A 22,037-nucleotide genomic window follows, 5' to 3' on the forward strand; every position below is an offset into this window, starting at 1 on the left:
CAAACGCAAGTAAATGTAACTTTCCACATCTGCTGGAAATTCAAATTACGTCGATGGGGGGCAAGCGGACAGATCCCAGTTATCCCAGTTCCGATCCCACGCCGTCTGGAGCTTCGGGCCGAGGGAGGAAACGGCTCCGGGTGGAGAGTAAAGTGACAATCGGACAAGGAAAAGCAGCCCTTCCTCCCGGGGGAGCAGAGGCGGCCGGGCGGGCAGAGGGAACCTGCAGAGGGCGGTTTCTCTCCTCTTTTCCTGTCCCACCCAGTCGGCCGGTCCCTCCACCCCCACTCCCGGCCGGCCTCCAACGCTCGCTCCGCGCGTCCGTCCGCGGCTTCCTCCCGCTCGGTGTCCCTCGGCGGCTCTCCGCGAACCTCCGCCGTTCCCGCCCCCGGCGAGTTCAAAAGGACGCGCGGAGTGGCGCCGGGCCCTCCCCCGGCCGCCCGTCCGACTGGTAAGGTGAGCACGCGGAGGAGGGCACCGGGGGAGGGCGAGGCCGGGCGAGCCCGGGGGCCGCACGCACACCGCAGTCGCCTCGGCCGCGGGAGCGACGCGAGCCCAGAGCGGCCGGAGCCTCTCCCGTCGCGGCCGCTCGGAGCGGGCTGCCCGGACGGACGGCCGCGCGCGCCGCGGGCTGCCCCGGCAGCCGTGTGCGGGTAACGCCGGAGGGCCGGGGCGGGGGGCGGGGCCGAGACCGGGTCGCCGGGTCGCCGGGTCGTCGCCTCGCGAGGCTCGACGTCCGCGCGGAGCGCCGAGTCCCGGGCCGGGCCAAGTGGGGTCGGCGCTACCGGCTGGCCGGTGGGGTTCGGCAGGCGGTACGCGGGCGGCGCTGCGGGCAGAGGGGAGGAGGGCTGGGGGGGAGCGGGCCCGCGCGGGACAGCGGCTGGTCGGGGACAGGCCTGAAGGGGACTGAGGCCCCTCACCTCCACGTTCAAGTGTCTGGCTCCCGGCCCCCAGGCCCCGGCCCTGCCCCCACGCGGGCTCGGGAGCCGGCGCGTTCTGCCCTCCCGGCCCTCTCCTGCCCCCTAGTGGACGGTTGCGCGCAGACTCGCGGCTCGGGGAAGAGCGGGGTACCTGTGCCTGCCGCTTGGTGAAACTGGGTCCGCTGTTAATTTGCATACCTTCGCCTAACTTTCTCAGGCCGGGAGAAATCCCTTAGGTAAATGTGGTGGCCAGGTGAAAGGATCTCGGGGTAGTACGGTCAAAGGCAACCCACACCAAGTACCAGAGGTCTCGGCTCTGCTCTTGGCACCTGCAGCCTGAGGAGATACTCAGGGAAACCAAAAGAGAAGGGTTTAGGACTAGCCCCATGGGGGAAGGAATCCGGGAAAACCCGGCCCTTGCAAAGGCTTTCCTGGGACTTCAGTGTCTCCAGCCCCAGGTAGGGGCCCACCTCACGCCTGTCTTTGTCCCTCTTCATACAGATCTGCCTCTGCCTGGTGCCCATCCACTTGCTGCAATGACTAGCCTGCTAACCTCGCCTTCTCCAGGAGGTAGGTGAAGGCCTTTCCCGGTGCGAATGGTAGAGACTTGCTAACATTCCCCCACCTCCAGCCCAGGCCTGGAATTCCCTGAGGCCTCAGCCCAGATGCAGTGACCCTCCCACTTCCCCGTGCCCGCCACCGGAAAAGGTCCTGGGAAGCTGCGGAGGGCAACCAAAATGCTTGCTTTGGTGCAGTTTGAATCTGAAATCATATGGACCTGGGCCAGTTCCCAATGCTACCACTTAAAGCTTTGTGACCTTCAGTGAGTGATCCATTCTCTAAGCTCCAGCTTTCTCATTTGTAAAAGGGGGAAATGGTACCTATCTTATGAGCTTATTCATGAAGATTAAATGAGATAACCCATATAAAACACCTCTAGCACCGTGTCTCATATCTAGTAAGCACTCAGTAACATTGGTTATTACTATTAATGGGTGCTTGTTAGAGACCCACCTTTTCCTGGAAAGGAATTCTGCCTGCTTTTTCATTCCACTCCTCTGATGATACACTCCAGCATCAAAATCCATTGTTTCCTGGAGCTATGCTAGGCAGGGATCCACGTCATCCCACTGAGAAAGAATTCCCGCCTTTTGTTTAGTAACCAAGCTGAGCCAGACAAACCATCAGACAGTCACTGATGGTTTTCGTTGTGTACGGTAGGGTAAGGGAGGAACCAAACCTTGGTTGGTCTATGTACCTCTGTTTTCATGTACACAGCCTCATTCGTCATTCATTAGGACACACATTATCTACTATACTGATGTGGAAACAAGTGAGTGACAACCCCAGGGAAGCTGAAGACACTGTCCTCTGTGACCAAAATGCACATAATTCAGAATGTCCATAATCCAGTGAGAGACAAGAGGGAGAAGTGGATAGAAGTCTAGATTGGTCAGCAAAGGCTTCATGAGTGGGGAATGGAATGGGAGGAAGCACTTAACTTTGAAGAATGGATGTGGTTTGTACAGACCAAGAAGGGTGCAGTGGCTGTTCCAGATCAAGTTAGTGCCATGCGTGAGACCACAGATTGCATCTTTCCTGGAAGGTGTTCTGGAGGAAAAGGCAGAGGACCTCTAGAATAAACCTACCCATAGGGAAGAGGTGATGTTTTTGGCAGCTAAGTGAGAAGTTAGGACTTGGGCAAATTCTTTTCTTTCTTTCTTTTTTAAATTTGTGGTAAAATATACATAATATGTTATTATTTTAACCATGTTTTGGTAGTTCGGCGGCATGAAGTATTGATTAACATTCACGCTGTTGTTCCGTCATCATTACCGTCCATCTCCGGAACTGTATCATCTTCCCAAACTGAAACTCTGTATCGATTAAACAATAATTCCCCATTGCCCCTCCCTCCAGCTCCTAATGACCAGCATTTTACTTTCTATCTGTACAAATTTGACTAGGTACCTCATATAAGTGGAATCATACAGTATTTGTCTTTTTTTTTTTTAAAGATTTTATTTATTTGACAGAGAAACACAGCAAGAGAGGGAACACAAGCAGGGGGAGTGGGAGAGGGAGAAGCAGGCTTCCCGCGGAGCAGGGAGCCCGATGCGGGGCTTGATCCCAGGACCCTGGGATCATGACCTGAGCCGAAGGCAGACGCTTAACAACTGAGCCACCCAGGCGCCCCCAGTATTTGTCATTTTGTATCTGGCTTTTTCACTTAGCATCTCAAGTCCGTCCGTGTTGTAGCATGTGTCAGAACGTCCTTCCTTTTTAAGGCTGGATAATATACATGCGTCATTATATATACATGTACTATATCATTTTGTTTATCCATTCATCCATCAAGAGATTGCTTCCACCCTTTGGCTGTTGTGAACAAGGCTGCTAGGAATATGGGTGTACAAATTTCTTCTCGAGTACCTGCTTTCATTTTTTTCAGGTATATACTCAGAAGTGGAATTGCTGGATCACGTGGTAATTCTGTTTAATTTTTTGAGGACCTGCCACACTGTTTTCCACAGCGGCTGCACCATGTTATATCCCACCAGCAGTGCACAGGGTTCTGATTTCTCCACATCCTCATCAACACTTGTTTTTTTCTTTCTTTTTCTCTTTCTTTCTTTCTTTCTTTCTTTCTTATAGTAGCATTCCTAATGGGTGTGAAGTGCTATCTCTTTGTGGTTTTGATTTACATTTCCCTAATGATTAGTGATATTGAGCATCTTTTCATGTGCCATCTGCATATCTTTTCTTTTTTTTTTTATCTCCTTTAGAGAAATCTCTATTCAAGTCCTTACCCATTTTTTAATTGGCTTGTTTTGTTGGTGTTGTTTCTCATCTTGCTTATTCTTTATCCCAACCTCGTGAGCAGGTTTTATTCTCATTTTACAGAAGCAAAAACTGAGGTTCGGGGCAATTAAGAAATTTTCAGAGGTTAAATTCTCCCAAGGTCGTGTGGCTAATAAAGGCCAAGGCAGGATTTTGTGCCCAGTCCTGATTTATTCCAAAGCCTCTGTCCTCTCTGTCATGGTACACCGCTCTCAGAGTCTCATTGTACCCCACTGGCCCAAGCCCATGAAAGAGAAGGAAAGAGAAAGGAAGTAGAATTCCAGGGCGGGTTCCCATGGAAAGGAGAATTGAGGGAGCCGCCCTTTGTTGGGCAGGTCTAGAACAAATAAGTAGGTTGGCAGACTCAGGTGGCAAAGGATCTGATACCTCAGTGATAAGAGATTTAGCCTGAAAACAAGGGCCACAAAGAAACCAACAGGTATCTGGCTTAACAACAACCAAAAAAAGGGTACATAAGCAAAGTAGATCTTGAAGTTCATTTCCTATTGGTTAGGATTTGGGTGGAGCCTTAAATCTTGTTGTGGTCCTCTACCCCAAGCCCCCCACCTGAGAGAAAAATGCTGTTACAGTCCTTCCAAGCCTGAGGAGAGGGAAGGAAGAGAGTAACATTATCATTCCTTTGTTTGGACAGGGAGACAGGAGAGAAATGGTGTAGGAACAGGAGATAATGCAGAGAGAGCTGTGAGCCATTCACCCCTTTTTACGCCAGGCTTCCTGAACAAAGTTTACTTTGTTATTGTTTTTTCATAAAAAACTATTATATGCCCCTCAAGGAATAGCCTTCTAGACCTTTTTTATGTATATGCAGGCATATATATGTGTGTGTGTGTGTTTATAGTTCCATTTTAATTTACTTTTTTTCAAACATGTAATCTTATTACACATTACTGCTCTAGCAATTTGCTTTTTTCATCTCACCATATATCCCGTGCCAGTAATTACAGATCTACGTCATTCCTTTTGACAACTGTGTAGTGTTTCCAGACTGAATGGCCTGTAATTTATTTAATCATTCCTCTGCTGATGGACATTCAGATATGTGTCACTCTTGCAAACAGTACTATGTGAACACCCTTTCCATTCTGCAGTAAAATTCAGGGAACCAAACCCAGTGGACACGTAAACTAAAATGGTTAGCTGAGGCAGAGCAGAGATGTTTCCAGAACCTGGAGAGTTGATAGTGTGTGGTGGAAAAAAACCTTGGAATGAGGATATAGATTCGAAGCCAGCTCAGTCAACAGCTCAGTGACCCTGGGCTGGTTGATGCAGTTTGCTAAGCTTGTACATAATGATAATAACAACCCTGCTTACATCATGACTGTGAAGTAGAGATAAAATAGTGTATGTTTCGTAAACTGTAAATAACAAATATAGATTACAGCTCTGTTTTCTTTTTTTTCTTTTTAATTTTAAGTAGGCTCCACGCCCAGCATGGGGCTTGAACTCACAACTTTTAGACCCTTAGATTAAGAGTCACATGCTCGGGCGCCTGGGTGGCTCAGTTGGTTAAGCGACTGCCTTCGGCTCAGGTCATAATCCTGGAGTCCCTGGATCGATTCCCGCATCGATTCCCGCATCGGGCTCCCTGCTCGGCAGGGAGTCTGCTTCTCCCTCTGACCCTCCCCCCTCTCATGTGCTCTCTCTCATTCTCTCTCTCAAATAAATAAATAAAACCTTTAAAAAAAAAAAAAAAAGAGTCACATGCTCTACCAAATGAGCCAGCCAGGCGCCCCCACAGATTATAGTTCTGGCACTTGAAACCTGAAGACCCTAGCTCCTTAGCACCTCGCTGTTTCACTTAGTCTGAAACAGCTCTTTTATGCAGAGTGGAGTTCAAAAATTTGATTTTTTAAAAAATATTTTATTTATTTATTTGACAGAGAGACAGCAAGAGAGGGAACACAAGCAGGGGGAGTGGGAGAGGGAGAAGTAGGCTTCCCACAGAGCAGGGAGCGCAATGTGGGCTCGATCGCAGGACCCTGGGATCATGACCTGAGCCGAAGGCAGACGTCCAACGACTGAGTCACCAGGCACCCTTGATTTTTTTTTTAAGTAAACATTTTATTGGAGTAATTTTAGATTTATAGAAAAGTTGCAAAAAATAATATAGAAAGTTCCCATATACCCTCCAGCCAGTTTTCCCTAATGTCAGTATCTTATATGACCATGGCATGTTGTGAAAACCAAGAAATTAACATTGGTGTAATACTGATAACTAAACTACAGCCTTCGCTGAGATTTCACCTGTTCAAAAATTTGATTTTAAGGAGAATTCTGATAGAGCACTTTCAATTTATAAAAATTCCAAAATTAAGGCTGAGAAAGGTCCTGAGGGTCAGCTAGTCAAACCACTTATTCTGTGCTAGAATTCTCTCTCCAGTACCCCATGAAGCATCTGGCCAGTTTTGCTCTTCCTTCTCTGGGAGACACCTCTCTGTCCCATTAGTTTCTGCCAGTGGTCCTCTTGACAGGTCATCCCTCGGCATATTTGAAGATGGCATTCAAGTTCTAGGCTCTCCCTAAGTTTCCTCGCTGGGCTTTCTCTTACCAGCTTTCCTTATCTGATACACTTTCCAAGCCATTCACTTTGTTGGCTGCTCACCACAAAACTGTCATACCCAGACTCAGCTGTCTAAGAGCAGCACAAAGGAGGGCCGCACTGTTACCTCCATTAAAGAGCCCCATTATATTAATGGGGCCTAGGATAACAGCAAGTTTTAAATTTTTTAAGATTATAAAAGAACAGTTGACCCTTGAAAACATGGGGACTAGGGGCGCTGACCCACACACAGTCAAAAATCCATGTATAACTTTTGACTCCCCCAAAACTTAACTACTAATAGCCTACTGTTGACCCAAAGCCTTACCAGTAGCCGTCAGTTAACACATATTTTATATGGCATACGTACTATATACTGTATTCTTGCAATAAAGGAAGCTAGAGAAAAGAAAATGTTATTAAGAAGATCATCAGAGAAAAATGCATTTACAGTACTGTACTGCATTTATGGGGGGAAATCCACCTTGTATGTGGACCCATGCAGTTCAAACCCATGTTGTTCAAGGGTCAACTGCATTTATCATTGTAAGGAATTTGGGAGATAAAGGAAAGCGTATAGAAGAAAAGAAGAACCATCCAAAATTCTGCAACCTAGCTATCAGTCTTGTTGCCATTTGAGGGTATTATCCTTCCAGTACCCGTGGCTTTTGGGTGATCTCACTGTAAGTCTTTTATATGTGCTGCTGCCAAGCCATAGCATCTCCATTCTTTCTTCGTCAGTAGTTGAACAAGACCCAGGAATCTCAAATTCTCGTCTTGTTCAGTTTGGCCCATTTCTCCAGTCGTTTGAAATCTCTCTGTTTGTCAACTTATTAGCTGCCCCTCTTGTTTGGAGACTTGCACAAATTTGCCACACCTCTCCTGGGCCTGCAGGAGTCTGCGTTTACCCAAAGGGCATGAAGCACTTCCACACTCAGCTTATGCAGAAGGCACAGGTGGACCACCAAAACAAAGATCTTGCAAAGAATTTAATATGCAATGTATTAGAAAAGTCAAGCAAAAAAGCCAGAGTTATTACCATCAGGGAAAAATGATACTGAACTTTCTTATGCCTGTCTTGCAATGTAGTATTTTTATTTTGAATTACAGGAAGACCTTAAATTTGGTCCTGGCATGGTTTGACATAACAGTATCAATTCAAAAAGAACTAAGGTCAAATCCCAGTGGAAGAACTTGTGGTTAGACTTGGACCACTTCATTCCTTGATGGTCAATTTCTACTCCACTTAGTCCTGATAGCCAGTCTGTATTACTCCGCAGGATATTATAAACAGTCTTTTAAAAAATATTTATTTATTTATTGTGGAGAGAGAGAGAGAAAGTGAGCACAAGCAGGGGGAGCAGCAGAGGGAGAGGGAGAGAAGCAGACTCCCTGCGAGCAGGGAGCCCGATGCGGGGCTCGATCCCAGGACGCTGAGATCATGACCTGAGGTGAAACCAAGAGTCAGACACTTAACTGACTGAGCCACCCAGGCGCCCCTATTATAAACAGCCTTATCCGTGTCCTGTGATAAGACACTATTTACTCCTACAGCACCTTCAGCTCTCCCATCCTCACTCTCAATAGATGACCTTGCATTCTGTTTTCTTGAGCAAATTAACGTCCTTAGAAACAACTGCCCAAGACCCCCACCGCCCCCATCTCGCCGCCACCTGCCTCTGTGCCCACGTGCATGTCAGTAGCACGCACTCTCTGCTCTGTCTGCAGCCGGGCCCTCTTTCCGGGCACTGGACCCCATCCCTCCAAGGACGCGGTTGCAGCCACTGACCTCCCTCATGCATCCCCAGCAGTTCCCTCTCTTCCGAGTTACGCCTGTCCTTCCTATCCGTACATAAACATGCTGTCGTTTCTCCCATCCTTGAAAAAACAAACAAAAAACTTGAACTCCCTTCCTCCTCCAACTGCAGCCCCATTTCTCTGCTCACATTTACAGAAAAAAGAGTTTATCTATATTCTGCCTCCAGTTCTTCCTCTTCCTCTTTTTTTTTTTCTTGAATCCAGTGTCAACCAGCCTTACACACAGCACGTCACCAGAGCTTCTGTTGTCTGGGTCATTCATGAGCCCTGCATAGCGAAACCCAATAGTCCTTGTACTTGATCTCTTTGGCTGCTACTTCTCAGTCTCTTTTGTTCTTTCCTTTCTGGGCTCAGCCCTTGGGCCTCTTTATCGGTACTTATTCCCTTGGTGAGCTCACCCATTCTCGGGGGCTGAAATATGCTGACTTTTTAAATCTCCAGTCCAGACCTCTTCCCAAAATTCCAGTCTTAACAGATGCCCTTGGGTATCTAATAAGCAGTCATGTCCAAAATTGAACTCTGATCTTCCCTTCCAAATCTGTTCCTCCCGCAGACTTTCCAGCTCGGGTGACACCATGCCTTCCTTCCCTCCAGTCACTCAAGCCCAAAACCTTGGTGTCATCCTTGACTCCACCCCATACCCTGTCAGTCTTGGTGTCGAATGTATCCAGAATCCTACCACTGTTTCACTGGGCTACACTGGGCTTCCTCACAACATGGTGGGCTCAGTGTTTCAAAAGCATGGTCTTTGGAATTTCAGGCCCTACCTGAGACCCCCTGAATCATTTTAACAAGATCCCTAGGAGATTCCTATGCACAACAGAGGTTGAGAAGCACTGCTTTATCCAGTCTCTGCCCCAAAACCTCTATGAGGTTCTCATTTCAGTCACGGAAAAAACCAAAGCCCTTCCGTGGCCTGCAGCACCCATAGTATACAGCCCCCTTGATTTCATCTCCTCTTGCTTCTCCCTTGCTCTGTTCAGTGACCTCTGTGCTGTGCCTCAAGCGTGCCAAGCATGCAACAGCCCCAGTGCTTTTCTTTTTTTTTTTTTTTAAAGATTTTTTTTTATTTATTTGACAGAGAGAGACACAGCAAGAGAGGAAACACAAGCAGGGGGAGTGGGAGAGGGAGAAGCAGGCTTCCCGCGGAGCAGGGAGCCCAATGCGGGGCTTGATCTCAGGACCCTGGGATCATGACCTGAGCCAAAGGCAGATGCTCAACGACTGAGCCACCCAGGTGCCCCCCCAGTGCTTTTCAATATTGTGGATAGCCCTATCTCGTACTTGCTGTTCCCTCTGCCCAGATCTCGGCCAGGCTGCCTTTCTTACCTTCTAGAGGTCTTTACTCAAGTCACCTCATCAGAGAGACTCCCTGACCACCCCTATCCACATGCCAGCCCCCTACCCCACTTCCTGCTCTTTTTTTTTTTAAGATTTTATTTATTTATTTATTTGAGAGAGAGCACAAGAGGGGTGAGGGTCAGAGGGAGAAGCAGACTCCCCACTGAGCAGGGAGCCCGATGTGGGGCTCGATCCCAGGACGCTGGGATCATGACCTGAGCCGAAGGCAGGTGTTTAACTGACTGAGCCACCCAGGTGCCCACCCTGCTCTTTTTTTCTACATAGCACTAATCAGTATCTAATACAGTGTATCTTTTTCTTATTTTATTTATTGTCCATTTTACCTTCTCAGAATGTAAACTGTATGAAGAAAATTTTTTTTAATTACAGTAAAATTATACATAACATAAAATTTACAGTATTTAAGTATACCATTAAGTATATTCATACCCAGACTGAACTCTGTACCCATTAAACAACAACTCCCATCCCGGGGCCTCTGGCTGGCTCATTCGGTAAAGCATGCAGCTCTTGATCTCCAGGTTTTAAGTTCAAGCCCCACATTGGGTAGAGAGATTACTTAAGAATAAAATCTTAGGGGCGCCTGGGTGGCTCAGTTGGTTAAGCGACTGCCTTCGGCTCAGGTCATGATCCTAGAGTCCCGGGATCGAGTCCCGCATCGGGCTCCCTGCTCAGCAGGGAGTCTGCTTCTCCCTCTGGCCCTCCCCCCTCTCATGCTCTCTCTATCTCATTCTCTCTCAAATAAATAAAATCTTTAAAAAAAAAATTAAAAAAAAAATAATAAAATCTTAAAAAAAAAAAAAATAGTAACAGCTACCCCATCCCCTCTCTCCCCAGTTCCTGACAACCACTATCCTACTTCCTGTCCCTGTGAATCTGGCTATTCTAGGTACTTCATATAAGTGGCATCCATTTTGTAGCGTATATCAGAACTTCCTGTTACATTAAAAACAAAGGAAATTCTGACACATGCTACAAAATGGATGAGCCTTTGTTCCTGAGATGTATGCTTCCTCCTTTTTAGAAGTAGATTCCAGAGAGCCTTTGTTTCCAACAGAGACCATTTTCATCAGAAGCAAAAATCTGATGTAGGGTCCGCCTTCTTCATTACTCCGTTGTCTTCGTGTAGAGGTAAATTTCTTTGTACCTCCTTCATTTGTACTTGACTGCTTCACCAGATGGCTTCCAACCAATAACTGCATCCAAGGAAGGCACTTCTATTGAAGTGTATGTTTCTTTTTTTAATCCTTTTTTTTTTTTTTTACTATTTTATTTATTTATTTGAGAGAGAGAACATGAGCGGGAGCGGGGGTGGAGGCAGGGGTGGGGGCAGAGAGGGAGAAGCAGGCTCCCGGACGAGCAGGGAGCCCCACGCAGGACTTGATCCCAGGACCCTGGGATCATGACCTGAGCCAAAGGCAGACGCTTAGCCCACTGAGCCACCCAGGCACCCCGAACTGTATGTTCCTGCAGGTCTTTCTACATTGCCAAAGTGTGCTCTTCAGTTGTAGCGAGCTTGCCTCTGAGCACCTCAAGCGTTAAAGTGAAGGAGGTTGCCTGTGAGGCAACATGGCTTCCCCGTTACACAGACGTCGCTCCCCGCTCACCGGTTGCCCCTGAGCCCGTCCGCATTAAGGACGCACTCTTTGTGGCACAACAGCGTGTAGTTGGTTGTGGTCGGCTGGTGTTTCTCCCGCCTTTACCCCGATTTTTTAAATCCTCGAGCTTTCTGGAAAGCTTGTTTTGCTGCCCCGTGGTAATCTTTCATGATCTCTCCCTCTTGTTCCCTCTTGGAAAAAAAGAAAAGGACGTAGTAGGAAGGATTCATATAAATACCTTGCTTGGGCTTTGGAGCGTGTAGTCCTGGATTCAGATCTTGGCTCCATGCACTGTTGCATCATGTGTGACATGAGCCATGCCATTTAACTCTCCCAGGGCCTCGGGGTCCACATTAGCAAATAAAAACACCTACTTTGAAGTGATTGATGTAAGGATTAAGGAGTATGTCTATAAAGCACCCAGCACGAAGCAGGGACTTAATAAATGGCAGCTGCTATAATTGGGATCATTTGCAGAATTTCCCAACTAGCATTCATCTTCCGTCCTCTGGGAGTCATATGTGTCTGCCCTCTGAACCCTCACTGAGCTTGAGCTCCGTGGTCCGGTCCCTGGTAGGGGCAAAGTAAATTGCTGTTGATTGATTGAAGTGAATCTTCTTAATCTTTATACTTAAGCTCCCGTACATAAACTCTTTTTCTCAGTGCTTTGTATATCTTACGTTTTCTAATGTTTAAGAAAGGCAAGACTAAGAGCATCTGTACAGCATTCTAGATCAGTGGTGGGAAGATGAAGTGCAGCCCTGGGAGATTTGGGGGAGGAAAGTGTGCGTGGTGGCGTGGTGAGGGGCAGCAGACTGAGGCAGGGATCAGGAGGGTAAAGTTCAAGGCTTCTCTTTGATGGAAGTCACAACGTAATCTCATCACTTTTGCTGTACTCTCTTTGTGAGAAGCAAGTCCCTAGGTCCAGCCCGCACACAGGGAGAGGGGCTTACACAGAGTGTAAATAAACACCAGGCAGCGGGTACCATCCCAAGCCACCTCACCAGCTGCCCACCACACCTCTGTTTTGCAGTTCAAAACACTAAAGCTCCAAGAGGTTTAGTAACTTCCTTAGGGTCACCTAGTGGTATGTTGGGGCAAGGTTCAAACCGAGACTAGCTTTCCCTTTTAAGCACTAAGCACAGAAAGAGCGTCACTACGTGATTGCTTCCTGCGCTCTCATTCAGGCCTCACCGTTGCCCTGCAGGGTTGGTTAGTGTCGCCCCCAGCGGCAGCAGGAGACGTAACCATGTGGCCTGGCCTTGGGAGGGGGGTGCTCTAGGCAGCCCACCCCTGCTTTCTCTGTTGCAGGACCAGGTTCATCAGGCTCCTTCTTGGCCTGTGTGAAAAGACCCCTCAACACCATTGACCCCTTTCAGCACTGCTCCCAGGCTCCCAGTCCCCCCGCTGGTGACTAGTATCCCTTGGCCTGGATGGAAACCTGAAGGTGGCAGGCATCGGAGGGGAGTCACACTCCTGCACTGTGCTCAGGCTGCGTGGGCCCTTGTCCCTTTTACCCTGTAAACTCCTACCCCCCTGCTTCAGCGGCCAGCTCACATCTCACTTTCTGGGGAGGCTGTGCCCTGCTGGAAGACTAGATCAAGGCCCTCTGTCCCGGGCTCTCCTGCATGCCTGAGATCTCCTTTGTCTCGTATATTGTGCTCATTAACTGTGAACCGGGGCATGGTGGAGGGTGAGCTCCATGAAGGCCGGCTGTTTGCTTACCATTATATCCACAGTGTGCCTGGCCCCCAGTACCTGGCGAAGGGTAGGCGGTTGATGAGTGCTGCTATTATTTATTGAATGAATATTGAATAATGCCTCCTGTGGGTGATGTCAGGGTCAGGAGGCCCCTTTTCCCCAGGATACCTTTGTCCTGCAGTAACCTTAACTCGGTGCCTTCTCAAATCCCTACACTAAAATGCTAACTAGGGGCAGAAGTAAAGGGCTCCCTAACTGCCCATGTAAATATTTTTAAAAGGGACTCCTGGAGACCAGGAGTTTTGAGTGTCCCGACCCTGAGTAGTGACTTCAGGGGTGGGACTTCCAGGCTGTAAAGGATGGATAGACCAATAGCAGGAGGAGGTATGAGATATATTTTAGGGTAGGAGAGGCCTTGTTTCAGAACCTTTCAATTACATGGCCTATTCTGGTGGTGTAGGAAAGGGTTTTAATAAGGGAAGAGCATTATTTAGTTATTTAAAAATAATGTTGGAGCATTTGGCTGGCTCAGTCAGCAGAACGTGTGACTCTCGATCTCGAGGTCGTGAGTTCGAGCCCCGTGTTGGGCATGGAGCCTACTTAAAAAATTACAATTAAAAAAACTAAATAAAATGATGTTTACAAAGAGTTTGTAAGAACATTAAAGAAATGCCCCTGCCAATATAATGTAAATATATATACATGTATATACACTCATCATTTGATCTCATCTGTGTAAAAGTATGCATTCCTAATAATAGCTTATCCTTATTGAGTTACCTACTACCTGTCACAACAACCCTATAAAGCAGATGAAGACGCTAATGCACAGAGGGGTTAGGTAATTTTCTGAAGGTAACAGCCAGTAAAGGACAGAGCTCAGAACCTCATCAGTTAGGCTCCAAAGCCCATACTCTTTTTTTTTTAATTTTTTTTTTAATATTTTATTTATTTATTTGACAGTGAAAGAGCACAAGCAGGGGGAACGGTTTAAGGGAGAGGGAGAAGCAGGTTCCCCGCCCAGCAGGGAGCCCGATGCGGGGCTCGATCCCAGGACCCTGGGATCATGACCTGAGCCAAAGGCAGACGCTTAACCATCTGAGCCACCCAGGCCCCCTCCAAAGCCCATACTCTTAACCACTATATGACAAAAGAATTCACCCCATTTCCTTTTTCACTTTTCTAAATTTTCTAGAAGAACTGGTGACCACCCCAATTCTTCAGGCCACTGAAGCCCTGTCCCCAGAAGCCGAGGCCAGCACAGCACTCATTGCAGGTAACAAAGGCCCTGAGCCAAATTCATTTTGAATTCAAGGGCTCTCTCGCTCCATAGATTGGCAGCCCAGTGTAGTGATCAAGGATTTTCCCTATGCAGGAAAGCACCACAAATTGGAGACCAAATCCATTAATGGGCTCGTTTTGGCACGTAGGTTATCTCCTATGCACACACACAAGGCTATAAAAGACTTAGAGGCTTCACGCCCGAGACACTGCCAGTAAATGTGGGAAGTGGCCACAAATAGATATAAGTGTGTACGGGCAGTACACTCCAGTGTGCGGGTAGGGATGGGAACATGTGTGGTTGGTCAGATGGGGGAGGACGAGGATGGGAGGGATCAGAGAAGTCCCTCCCATCACAGGAGGCTGTGGATTTAAAAATGCCTTCCTGTTGGGATAAGCTGTTTCCTGTTTCCCTCCTTCCTGTTTCTATCAGAATCATCAGGAACTGGTTGAGAGGGGGTAGTTTTGTTAGAAATCAAAAGCCATGTCTGCTTAGCTTAAGCCCCAGGATACTTCAGATTATCATGCACCGTGGAAGTGGGACTTGTGGGGGAATGTGGATTTTGGAAGTGGACGCTGGTTAACTAGAACAGAAGGATCTTTATAAAAAGTGAGGGAATCGTTGAATTCAGGAGACCCCATGAATTACTGAGACATCCTCAATCCTGAAACATCTCTGCATTTTCCCTCTCCTTTCCAAGTTGTTATCACCGTGGTCTTCCTCACCCTGCTCTCAGTCGTGGTCTTGATCTTCTTTTACCTGTACAAGAACAAAGGCAGCTACATCACCTACGAACCTGCAGAAGGCGAGCCCAGCGCCATCCTCCAAATGGAAAGTGATTCAGCCAAGGGCAGGGACAAGGAGGAATATTTCATCTAATGATTCCCGGGCCCCAAGGAGCTTCTCTAGGCTCCAGTGCTAACACACTATTAGGTGAAAGTTTTATCTGAAACCGGTGAGAAGCATTGATTGATATGGGCAAACCCGAGCTCCTTCTAGGACACAGGCCCAAATGCCAACATCACTGATGCCAGGGACACAGAGAAAGCTGTTGATGATGTCTTTAGCGAGGCCTTTGTAGTCTAGCTGGTTTCGGTGGCTGCCCAACAAGGTGGAGCAACACCAGGCCATATGAGCCCGGTCATCTTCACTTTTTTCAAGGTCGAAGGGAAGGAGAGTTAGGGTCGCTGGCTGTTCCTCTGTCCCCTACCTGGTCTGCTAGTGACAGCTGGAACAGAGATAGTGTCTGTAGAAGTTCTTCCCAGGTGCTGGAAAGCATGGTAAAATGCCAAGCGGGGAGGGGCAGGAGACTATGGAGACCCCACCCCCTGATGAATGTGCTATATCTCCTAATCTGAGCCCTTCCTTTCCATATTCCCCAACAACCTTATACTGATGCTATTTTTATCACAATTAAAAATGTTCATTGATACAGATATCTGATTCTTGTGTGCAAGAAATAACACCACCTTTATATTTTGACTTATCCATACTTAAACTTTTTTGACATTTTCTTTTGCTTATTTAACTCGTTTGCATATGTTCTCTCCCAAACATAAAGAACCCTAGGGAAGTTTCAGAAGTTCCCACAACAATCTCAGGAGTTTGAAACAAAGATGGTTGTGGGAAGCTTGTCCCAGGGGTGTCATTAGAAACATACCCTGGGAGATGAAATGGTTTTACCTTCCATCCTGGCAAGGGCCAGAATTTCCCAGACCCATTCTTTTTTTTCTAAGATTTTGTTTATTTGCAAGAGAGAGAATGAGAGACGGAGAGCATGAGAGGGAGGAGGGTCAGACGGAGAAGCAGACTCCCTGCTAAGCAGGGAGCCGGATGTGGGACTTGATCCCGGGACTCCAGGATCATGACCTGAGCCAAAGGCAGTCGTTTAACCAAATGAGCCACCCAGGCGCCCTTTTTTTTTTTTTTTTAAGGTTTATTTATTTGAGAGAGAGCACGCTCGAGAGAAAGCATGAGTGAGAGGGAGTAGGGGCAGAGGGAGAGAGAAGCAAGTTCCCCACTGAGCAGGGAACCCAACTTGGGACTCCATCCCAGGACCCTGGGATCATGACCTGAGCTGAAGGCAGATGCTCAACCAACTGAGCCACCCAGACGCCCTTCCCAGACCCATTCTGTGTATACACAGAGGGAACCAGAAACGATCTCCCCACCACTCTTCCCACCAGTGTCCTTTGAATCAAGCCCAGAGAAGCTTCTTGGATTTTAGTCCCCAAATGGTATGTGTTTAAAAGAAACCATAGCTCCCCAAATACCGTTTACTTTGGAATTAAGCTAAATCTCCTTTGAGGTCTTAATTGTTACTGCCTCCATTGTCCAAGCTCAATTCCTCCCAAGACCCAAGAGTTGAAGAATCAATTTTGACAATCCTAGTTTTCAGTATTTCTCCACACAGAACTTTGGAGAAACTGAAGGTCACCTTGAACTTACACAGACTGTCATACTAAAACATTTTTCTCAAGTCAAATTCTAGAGCAAGTTAGGACAATCAGTCGTTCCCTTATTTCTAAGCTTATGTTCTAAGTTTATGTTCTGGCATAATAGGCTCTTAAGAATCTGAAAGAGCTTAGGAAGTAAAATGAAGAAAAGTAAAGCACCTAGAGTGGGACTCATGAAAATGGTCAAATCTTGGCCATGTACTCCTGAATTTATTTCAAAGGCTTCATTTAAAAAACAAAACAAAACAAAACAAAACCCCAGAATGACAGCAGCACCTATCTGAATTCTGGGTGGGACATAAAAGATATATGGAGAAGAAATCTAAAAACAAGTTGAGTAAAGAATCCTTGAAGTGAGGTGTAATGCAACTTCATCACTTTATTCAAATCTTCAAAATAGTCTTTATTCTACATTTTTAGTATAAAAAATCCACAAGTTAAGTGCACCACAGTGTAGAGAGAGACATACAACGCTGAACTTCCATAACAGTCAATGGTACAGTCAAACATCACATGGACAGAACACAAAATTTAGATGAACTGAAATTATAAAATAAAATAAAATCCAATTTCAGAAAACAAAAATCAAAATATTAAGGATCCCTGAAATATTCTTAACCCTAATGAGATTTCACTGGACTCAAGTCATTTTGTAGTGAGGGATTCATAACATGACCCCATTAACCCAGCTGAGGAATTCTCAGGAGCCATGAGGGCTTACATCAGGTACTCTGACAATCAACAGTAACCAATTTTTGGATGGGAAAACCTCCCCTAATTTGGCTCTGACGTCATCAGGCTTTTGAAATGCATCCTCCTCCTTGCCCCCACATTTTAAACAAACCTGTTTATAGTACAGTTTGCATTGATACCCTTTGTTCAAATAGAGCTCTGTTTTTCTGGCACCGAAGCAAATTGGGGTTTGGTTCATGGATGAAAAAACAACCTATGAGGAGGGTCCAAGAGGCACCCTCCACTTTTGCCTGAGGAGATGCAAAAGCAGAAGTAATGGGGCCTGTGCTTGGGGCACAGACGGGGTTTCAGAGGATCCTTGTGAAAGACTAGTTAAGAGATGGCAAGTGGGACAAGTGCAAGGAGAGAAGGGAGTTAGTCTGACTGGCTTTCTGTCCTGCACCATTGATTCAATGGAGATTGGCGGGAAGGAACTGGAAGAGACTAGAGGTGAGGGTGGGACATGGGGCAAAGGATGGAAAGGAGGGAAAGGCAGACAACTAATGCGTTTCATTTATAACAAGTAATAGAAATCAAAGACTTAAAGGAGATTAAAGACCAATCAGAATAATTTGGCAACTTTAATTCTTAGGAAGATCAAAGTTCCCTCCAAACCTAATTTGATGTTTTATTAACTAAGAGCAAAGACCAGTATGGTACAGTATTACTCCAGAGGAATTAAAGGAAGATCCTTAGGGCTGCTTTACCCACATTCATTTTATGAATGGATGCCTCCCCTACCTCAAAATGCTTTAAGGAGGTACTGCTACCATTACATGGTTCCTTATTAAGTTTGAAAAGTGCCTGAAAGTTTGGGCACCAGAAAGACACCCCAACAACATGTGTCTAAACTGCAACTTCAGGTTAATAGGACTAAAGCAGTTACATTGTGAGAAGTGCTGAAGGTATGTGATGTCTTTCCCGGCACAGAGGTGGCCTTGGTTCTTCACCAGATGGTGTAGCCACCATCTGAGCCACCCATGAAGAAGTTTCCCTTCCGCTGAGTTACAAGGACATTGGCTCCCTGCATGACTGCAAGCTGAGCAGCGTTGGGAGGGCATCCAGGGGGTGGAGGCTGAAAGGAAAAGACAAGGTTGACTGGGCATAGGGCAGCTGAGACAAGGGAAACGGACACAAGTGAAACAGGATCCGTTAGGAAGATGGCAATGTGCTGACCAATCGCATCTTAAAGCTAGTCCTGCCACCAATTTGGGTTGTAAAGCAGGTCTGTATTCTCTGTGAACCCAAAGATACAAACAGGAAAGAGCCTACCACTCACTCAAAGGCGTTCTCACCTCATTTCAGGCATATGGTTTTGAGTGGATGGCCCTAGCAAGGACCATTTGGGCTCTAACTCTTATACATGGGCGAACTAAGCAGGAAACCAAACTACAACCTCTAGCATCTTTCCAAATGCTACTTAATAGGGACAACGCTTTCTCCAGTTTTAATCATCTTGTTTCCCGATGGAATGCCATGCTGATGGCAAATCTGAAGTAAATGCTTATGGAATGAATAAGGAATATTACTAGACCAGTACCAAACTGGAACTGAAAAGGCAGCAGACAGGACTCCTAAGATAGGAAAACAAAGGAATCTGGTTAACTCAGACCCGAGGGAATGTACCAGATGCTACTGACTTTCCATAGTTCTCCTGCCCCCTCATCTGCTTTCTGCCTGACTACTGGAAATTGGTGGTTACACTAATGCCACAGCTATTATCCAGGGACGGTGAAAGGATGAATATGTAATCTCTTCAGAAAGTGAAAATACACAAGAGCTGAGTTTTTCTGGTAAGGTCATACTCACAGGAATGTTGCCAGCGGTAGCCCCAGCTCCAAATCTGGCACCTGCATCATACCCTCCTTCCACCAGCACTGCTGAACCAGGTGGATAGATGGGGCCAACTGGATAATAAGCCATAGGGATTGTGGAACCTAAAGGTCCAACAGCCACAGACTGGGCCATGGGAAGGTACAGTGAGGTGCCAGGAAATGCAGCTGACATGGTGGGGACTGTGGCAGCCCCTGGGTGCACAAAGCTCGGACGGTAGAGCTAGAAGAGGGAGAAGAGAAGGGAACGGGTTACTTTAAGACATTCCAATTTTAGATCTCGTTCATGAGTCAATTCTTCATTCTCCTTGTGCAGATTACACTGTGAGTTACACAAACTGCCTTTCCGCTGCCATTCAGTATTCTCCTGGGTCACTTCCTGCTATAGCTAATGTTAGGCTCAAGGAACGCAAACTCATCTTCTTAACCTCAGCCTGTGCCAAAAAACATAAAATAATCAGATAATGCCTTCTCAACCCCAACAGAAACTGCTGAAGTATACAGTGTTTCAGACTATTCATGTGAGCACTCTCTCCTCTTTGTGGAGAGTAAATAAATATGTGGAGTCAGGCTTAGCTAAAGACTGAAAATGTGATCCAAGAGATTCAGTTCAAGTCTAGTAAACTGGAAGCACCTCTGAGTAGGCAGGTGGAGCATCAGTATAGGGTGGAGCCTGAGGAAGATGCAAGGTCTGAGGGTACACTGGATTCCCAGGAGGCTGCACAGGGTAGGTTGGCTGCGTTGGATATTGACCTGGAAAACAAGACGAAAATGCACGTTGCCTACTATACAGAGCCACCAAAATGGGGCAGTGCATATTGGGTAGCTAACCTAGTGGCAGCAAGCAGATTTGTAAACAGACTGCTCTGGAGGGCCTGATTTTTGAGGCCAAGAAAATAAGCATTTTCTTTGCACACTTATCCCACCTACACACGAAGATGGTGGATTCTAACTGGCCATAAAAGGCGCTCTTCCCATTAGCATACTGGTGTAAGGGAAAGTCTCGCTGGACCCAAGTTTCTCCATGGATGCAGGGCAGGTCTGGGCACCCGTTCCTGCCAATGTACCAATGGGAGGTACATCCTGCCTCCGCTCTGGGTGGTTTTCACAAGCCTAGTGTAACTGCCCACGACCTCGTTAAGTCACAGTGGTTATGATGATTTGCCCCATAGATTCCTACTCAAGGTCGACTTCCAAATAGTGAGTGGTGGAAGTGAACCTTCAGACTCGTCAGACTCGAGAGAAGATAAAGGGAAATGTCCTAAAAAACAGCTGAGGATCGTGTTCTGCCAGACACTAGTACAATCACAGGAACCGGGAGAACTTCGGGCCGCCATCGAAGGAAAGAGGAGAGAGACCCTTCTGGCCCCCCGGCCCGCCCACCAGCGCCGGCACCTCACTAGTTAAGCCCGGGCTCCAGCCTCTGGTTCCGGAGCGCGGCGCCCCGCCTCCGCCGGCGCTCCATTGGCCTACCCAAATCCCTGCTCTAGCTCCCCATTTGCTCCTGCAGATGCCCATCATGACAAGCCTTTCCGCCCCCCCCCACCCCTCCACCCGAGCCCGCAGCTCCAAACTGCGCCACAGAGTTTAAGGAGGAAAGGGCCGGGAAGGAGCGAGTAGCCGTAGTTCGAGGATGACGAAGGCGTCTGGAGCAGCCCCCGGGACTGCAGCTGGCCCAGGACCGAGGCGCAGCTCGCCCCAAGCCTAGCGCTTGGCGACCCTGGGCTCCGGGCCCACTCGCTCCAGGCTAGCACGATTCCCCCCGACGACCCCAGCCGCCCGCTGTCCTTGCCTTTGCTGTTCATGGTGGCTGCTGGTCCGGTTCGGCTCGGCGTCGCGGACGGTTATTTTTTTCGTCCTCTTCCTGTTCGTAGTCACTTCCGTGTCACGTGACGATTCGTCCGCCTAGCGTCACCCGAAGCCCGAGTGCCGCTACCACCGGAAACCCCGCCCCTCCGCCCGGTCTCCAGTAGCTAGAGGAAGGGCTCTCGTGGGCTCGCGTGGTCCCGCCTACTCGAGCGTTGGCCCCGCCCCTTGGGTCTTGTCTTCCAACCCCCACCCGCGTCCTACGACGGGAAGAAAACCAAATACAGGTATTGTCTCAAAACAGGATTTTTTTTTTTTTCCTCTCTTGGGCGCTCGGAGGCAGAACCGCTAAACCATTCCCCGGAACCTTTTTACACCTACGCGCTGCAGCTCAAGGTCACCTCACCTTGACAGCCTTTCCACAAGGGGCAGGGATTTCTAATTACTTCTCTAACTGAAACATGCTCCCCAAACCTTGACCTATCGCGCCGTTTCCCTTCTACGAAGCCCGACATAAGCCTCAGCTCCGTCCAGATTTATTTTACCAGTCCGGCTGTCATCTGTCGTTTTCTGAGGTAGACCATGGGTGGAAACTTCGCTGCCTTGTCTGTTCCACCGACAGGTTCCAGTTATTTACTTGGGTCGCTGTCTTTCTTACCAAAAGGCAGGCCGTGCTCTGCTGTGTCCTCCACGGCAGCTAGCTCGAAAACCCGCACACTCGCGCTACCCAGGGAGTGCTGGTGGCCCTGCCCTTCCTTTGGTACTTGTTACAGGTGAGCTGTATGGTGCCTTGTGTATATTTTCTGTTTCGTCTCGCCCCTAACCTAATTGTCCTCAAGGGCAAAGATGCCATCCTTGAGGGCAGCAATTAAGGTTTTCCTTACATCCTTCATTTTAAAACATGCCTCCTGTGTGCAAGTACAGAGATGGAACTCAACAAGACATTTTTAATTTGGTTCAGACTAATACTAGTATTGAAAAGTCTATTATTTACCTTTTCCTGTATTTCTGACTCTAATCTTCTTGAAGGCAGCATAGTGTTAGACATTCACTCATTCAGCTTATTTGTGAAACACAGATCCACGCACTGTTCTAAAACAAAACAAAGCCCTTGCTCTCTTTTTTTTTT

At 47.5% G+C, this 22,037-nt stretch overlaps 2 protein-coding genes across 6 annotated transcripts; one reads left to right on the top strand and one right to left on the bottom strand.

Moving 5' to 3' along the window:
• Positions 1–479: 479 nt before the first annotated feature.
• LOC110593657 (small cell adhesion glycoprotein) lies at positions 480–15,518 on the top strand. Its single transcript, XM_021704934.1, has 4 exons — positions 480–653; positions 1,422–1,490; positions 13,996–14,076; positions 14,783–15,518. The coding sequence occupies exons 2-4, from the start codon at positions 1,457–1,459 to the stop codon at positions 14,959–14,961; spliced, it is 294 nt and encodes a 97-aa protein (XP_021560609.1). The 5' UTR covers positions 480–653; positions 1,422–1,456; the 3' UTR covers positions 14,962–15,518.
• A 1,379-nt stretch (positions 15,519–16,897) lies between these two features.
• DAZAP2 (DAZ associated protein 2) lies at positions 16,898–21,195 on the bottom strand. Of its 5 annotated transcripts, XM_044915406.1 has the most exons (5): positions 20,895–20,997; positions 19,737–19,855; positions 19,267–19,325; positions 19,080–19,200; positions 16,898–18,345 (listed from the first exon to the last, which is right to left on the bottom strand). In XM_044915406.1, exons 1-5 carry the CDS (start codon positions 20,905–20,907, stop codon positions 18,217–18,219), a joined length of 441 nt encoding a protein of 146 aa, XP_044771341.1. In that variant the 5' UTR covers positions 20,908–20,997; the 3' UTR covers positions 16,898–18,216. The 5 variants fall into 5 exon arrangements, with proteins under 5 accessions (XP_044771341.1, XP_021560607.1, XP_044771342.1 ...); XM_021704932.1 differs by having other exon boundaries at positions 19,080–19,325; positions 20,895–21,195; XM_044915407.1 differs by lacking the exon at positions 19,267–19,325 and having other exon boundaries at positions 19,080–19,229.
• Between the last annotated feature and the right edge of the window lie 842 nt (positions 21,196–22,037).

Source organism: Neomonachus schauinslandi, chromosome 5 (assembly GCF_002201575.2).
Source record: "Neomonachus schauinslandi chromosome 5, ASM220157v2, whole genome shotgun sequence".
NCBI lineage: Eukaryota > Metazoa > Chordata > Mammalia > Carnivora > Phocidae > Neomonachus > Neomonachus schauinslandi.

Excerpts from the sequence above, each read along its gene's own strand:
- LOC110593657 (XM_021704934.1), top strand. The coding sequence starts at position 1,457 with ATGACTAGCCTGCTAACCTCGCCTTCTCCAGGAG. Across the intron at positions 1,491-13,995 it reads AACCTCGCCTTCTCCAGGAG|AAGAACTGGTGACCACCCCA; the intron begins GTAGGTGAAGGC and ends TAAATTTTCTAG. Across the intron at positions 14,077-14,782 it reads CAGCACAGCACTCATTGCAG|TTGTTATCACCGTGGTCTTC; the intron begins GTAACAAAGGCC and ends CTCCTTTCCAAG.
- DAZAP2 (XM_021704933.2), bottom strand. Across the intron at positions 19,326-19,736 it reads CTCCACCTGCCTACTCAGAG|CTCTACCGTCCGAGCTTTGT; the intron begins GTGCTTCCAGTT and ends TCCCTCTTCTAG. Across the intron at positions 18,346-19,156 it reads TGGCCCCATCTATCCACCTG|CCTCCACCCCCTGGATGCCC; the intron begins GTTCAGCAGTGC and ends TTTTCCTTTCAG.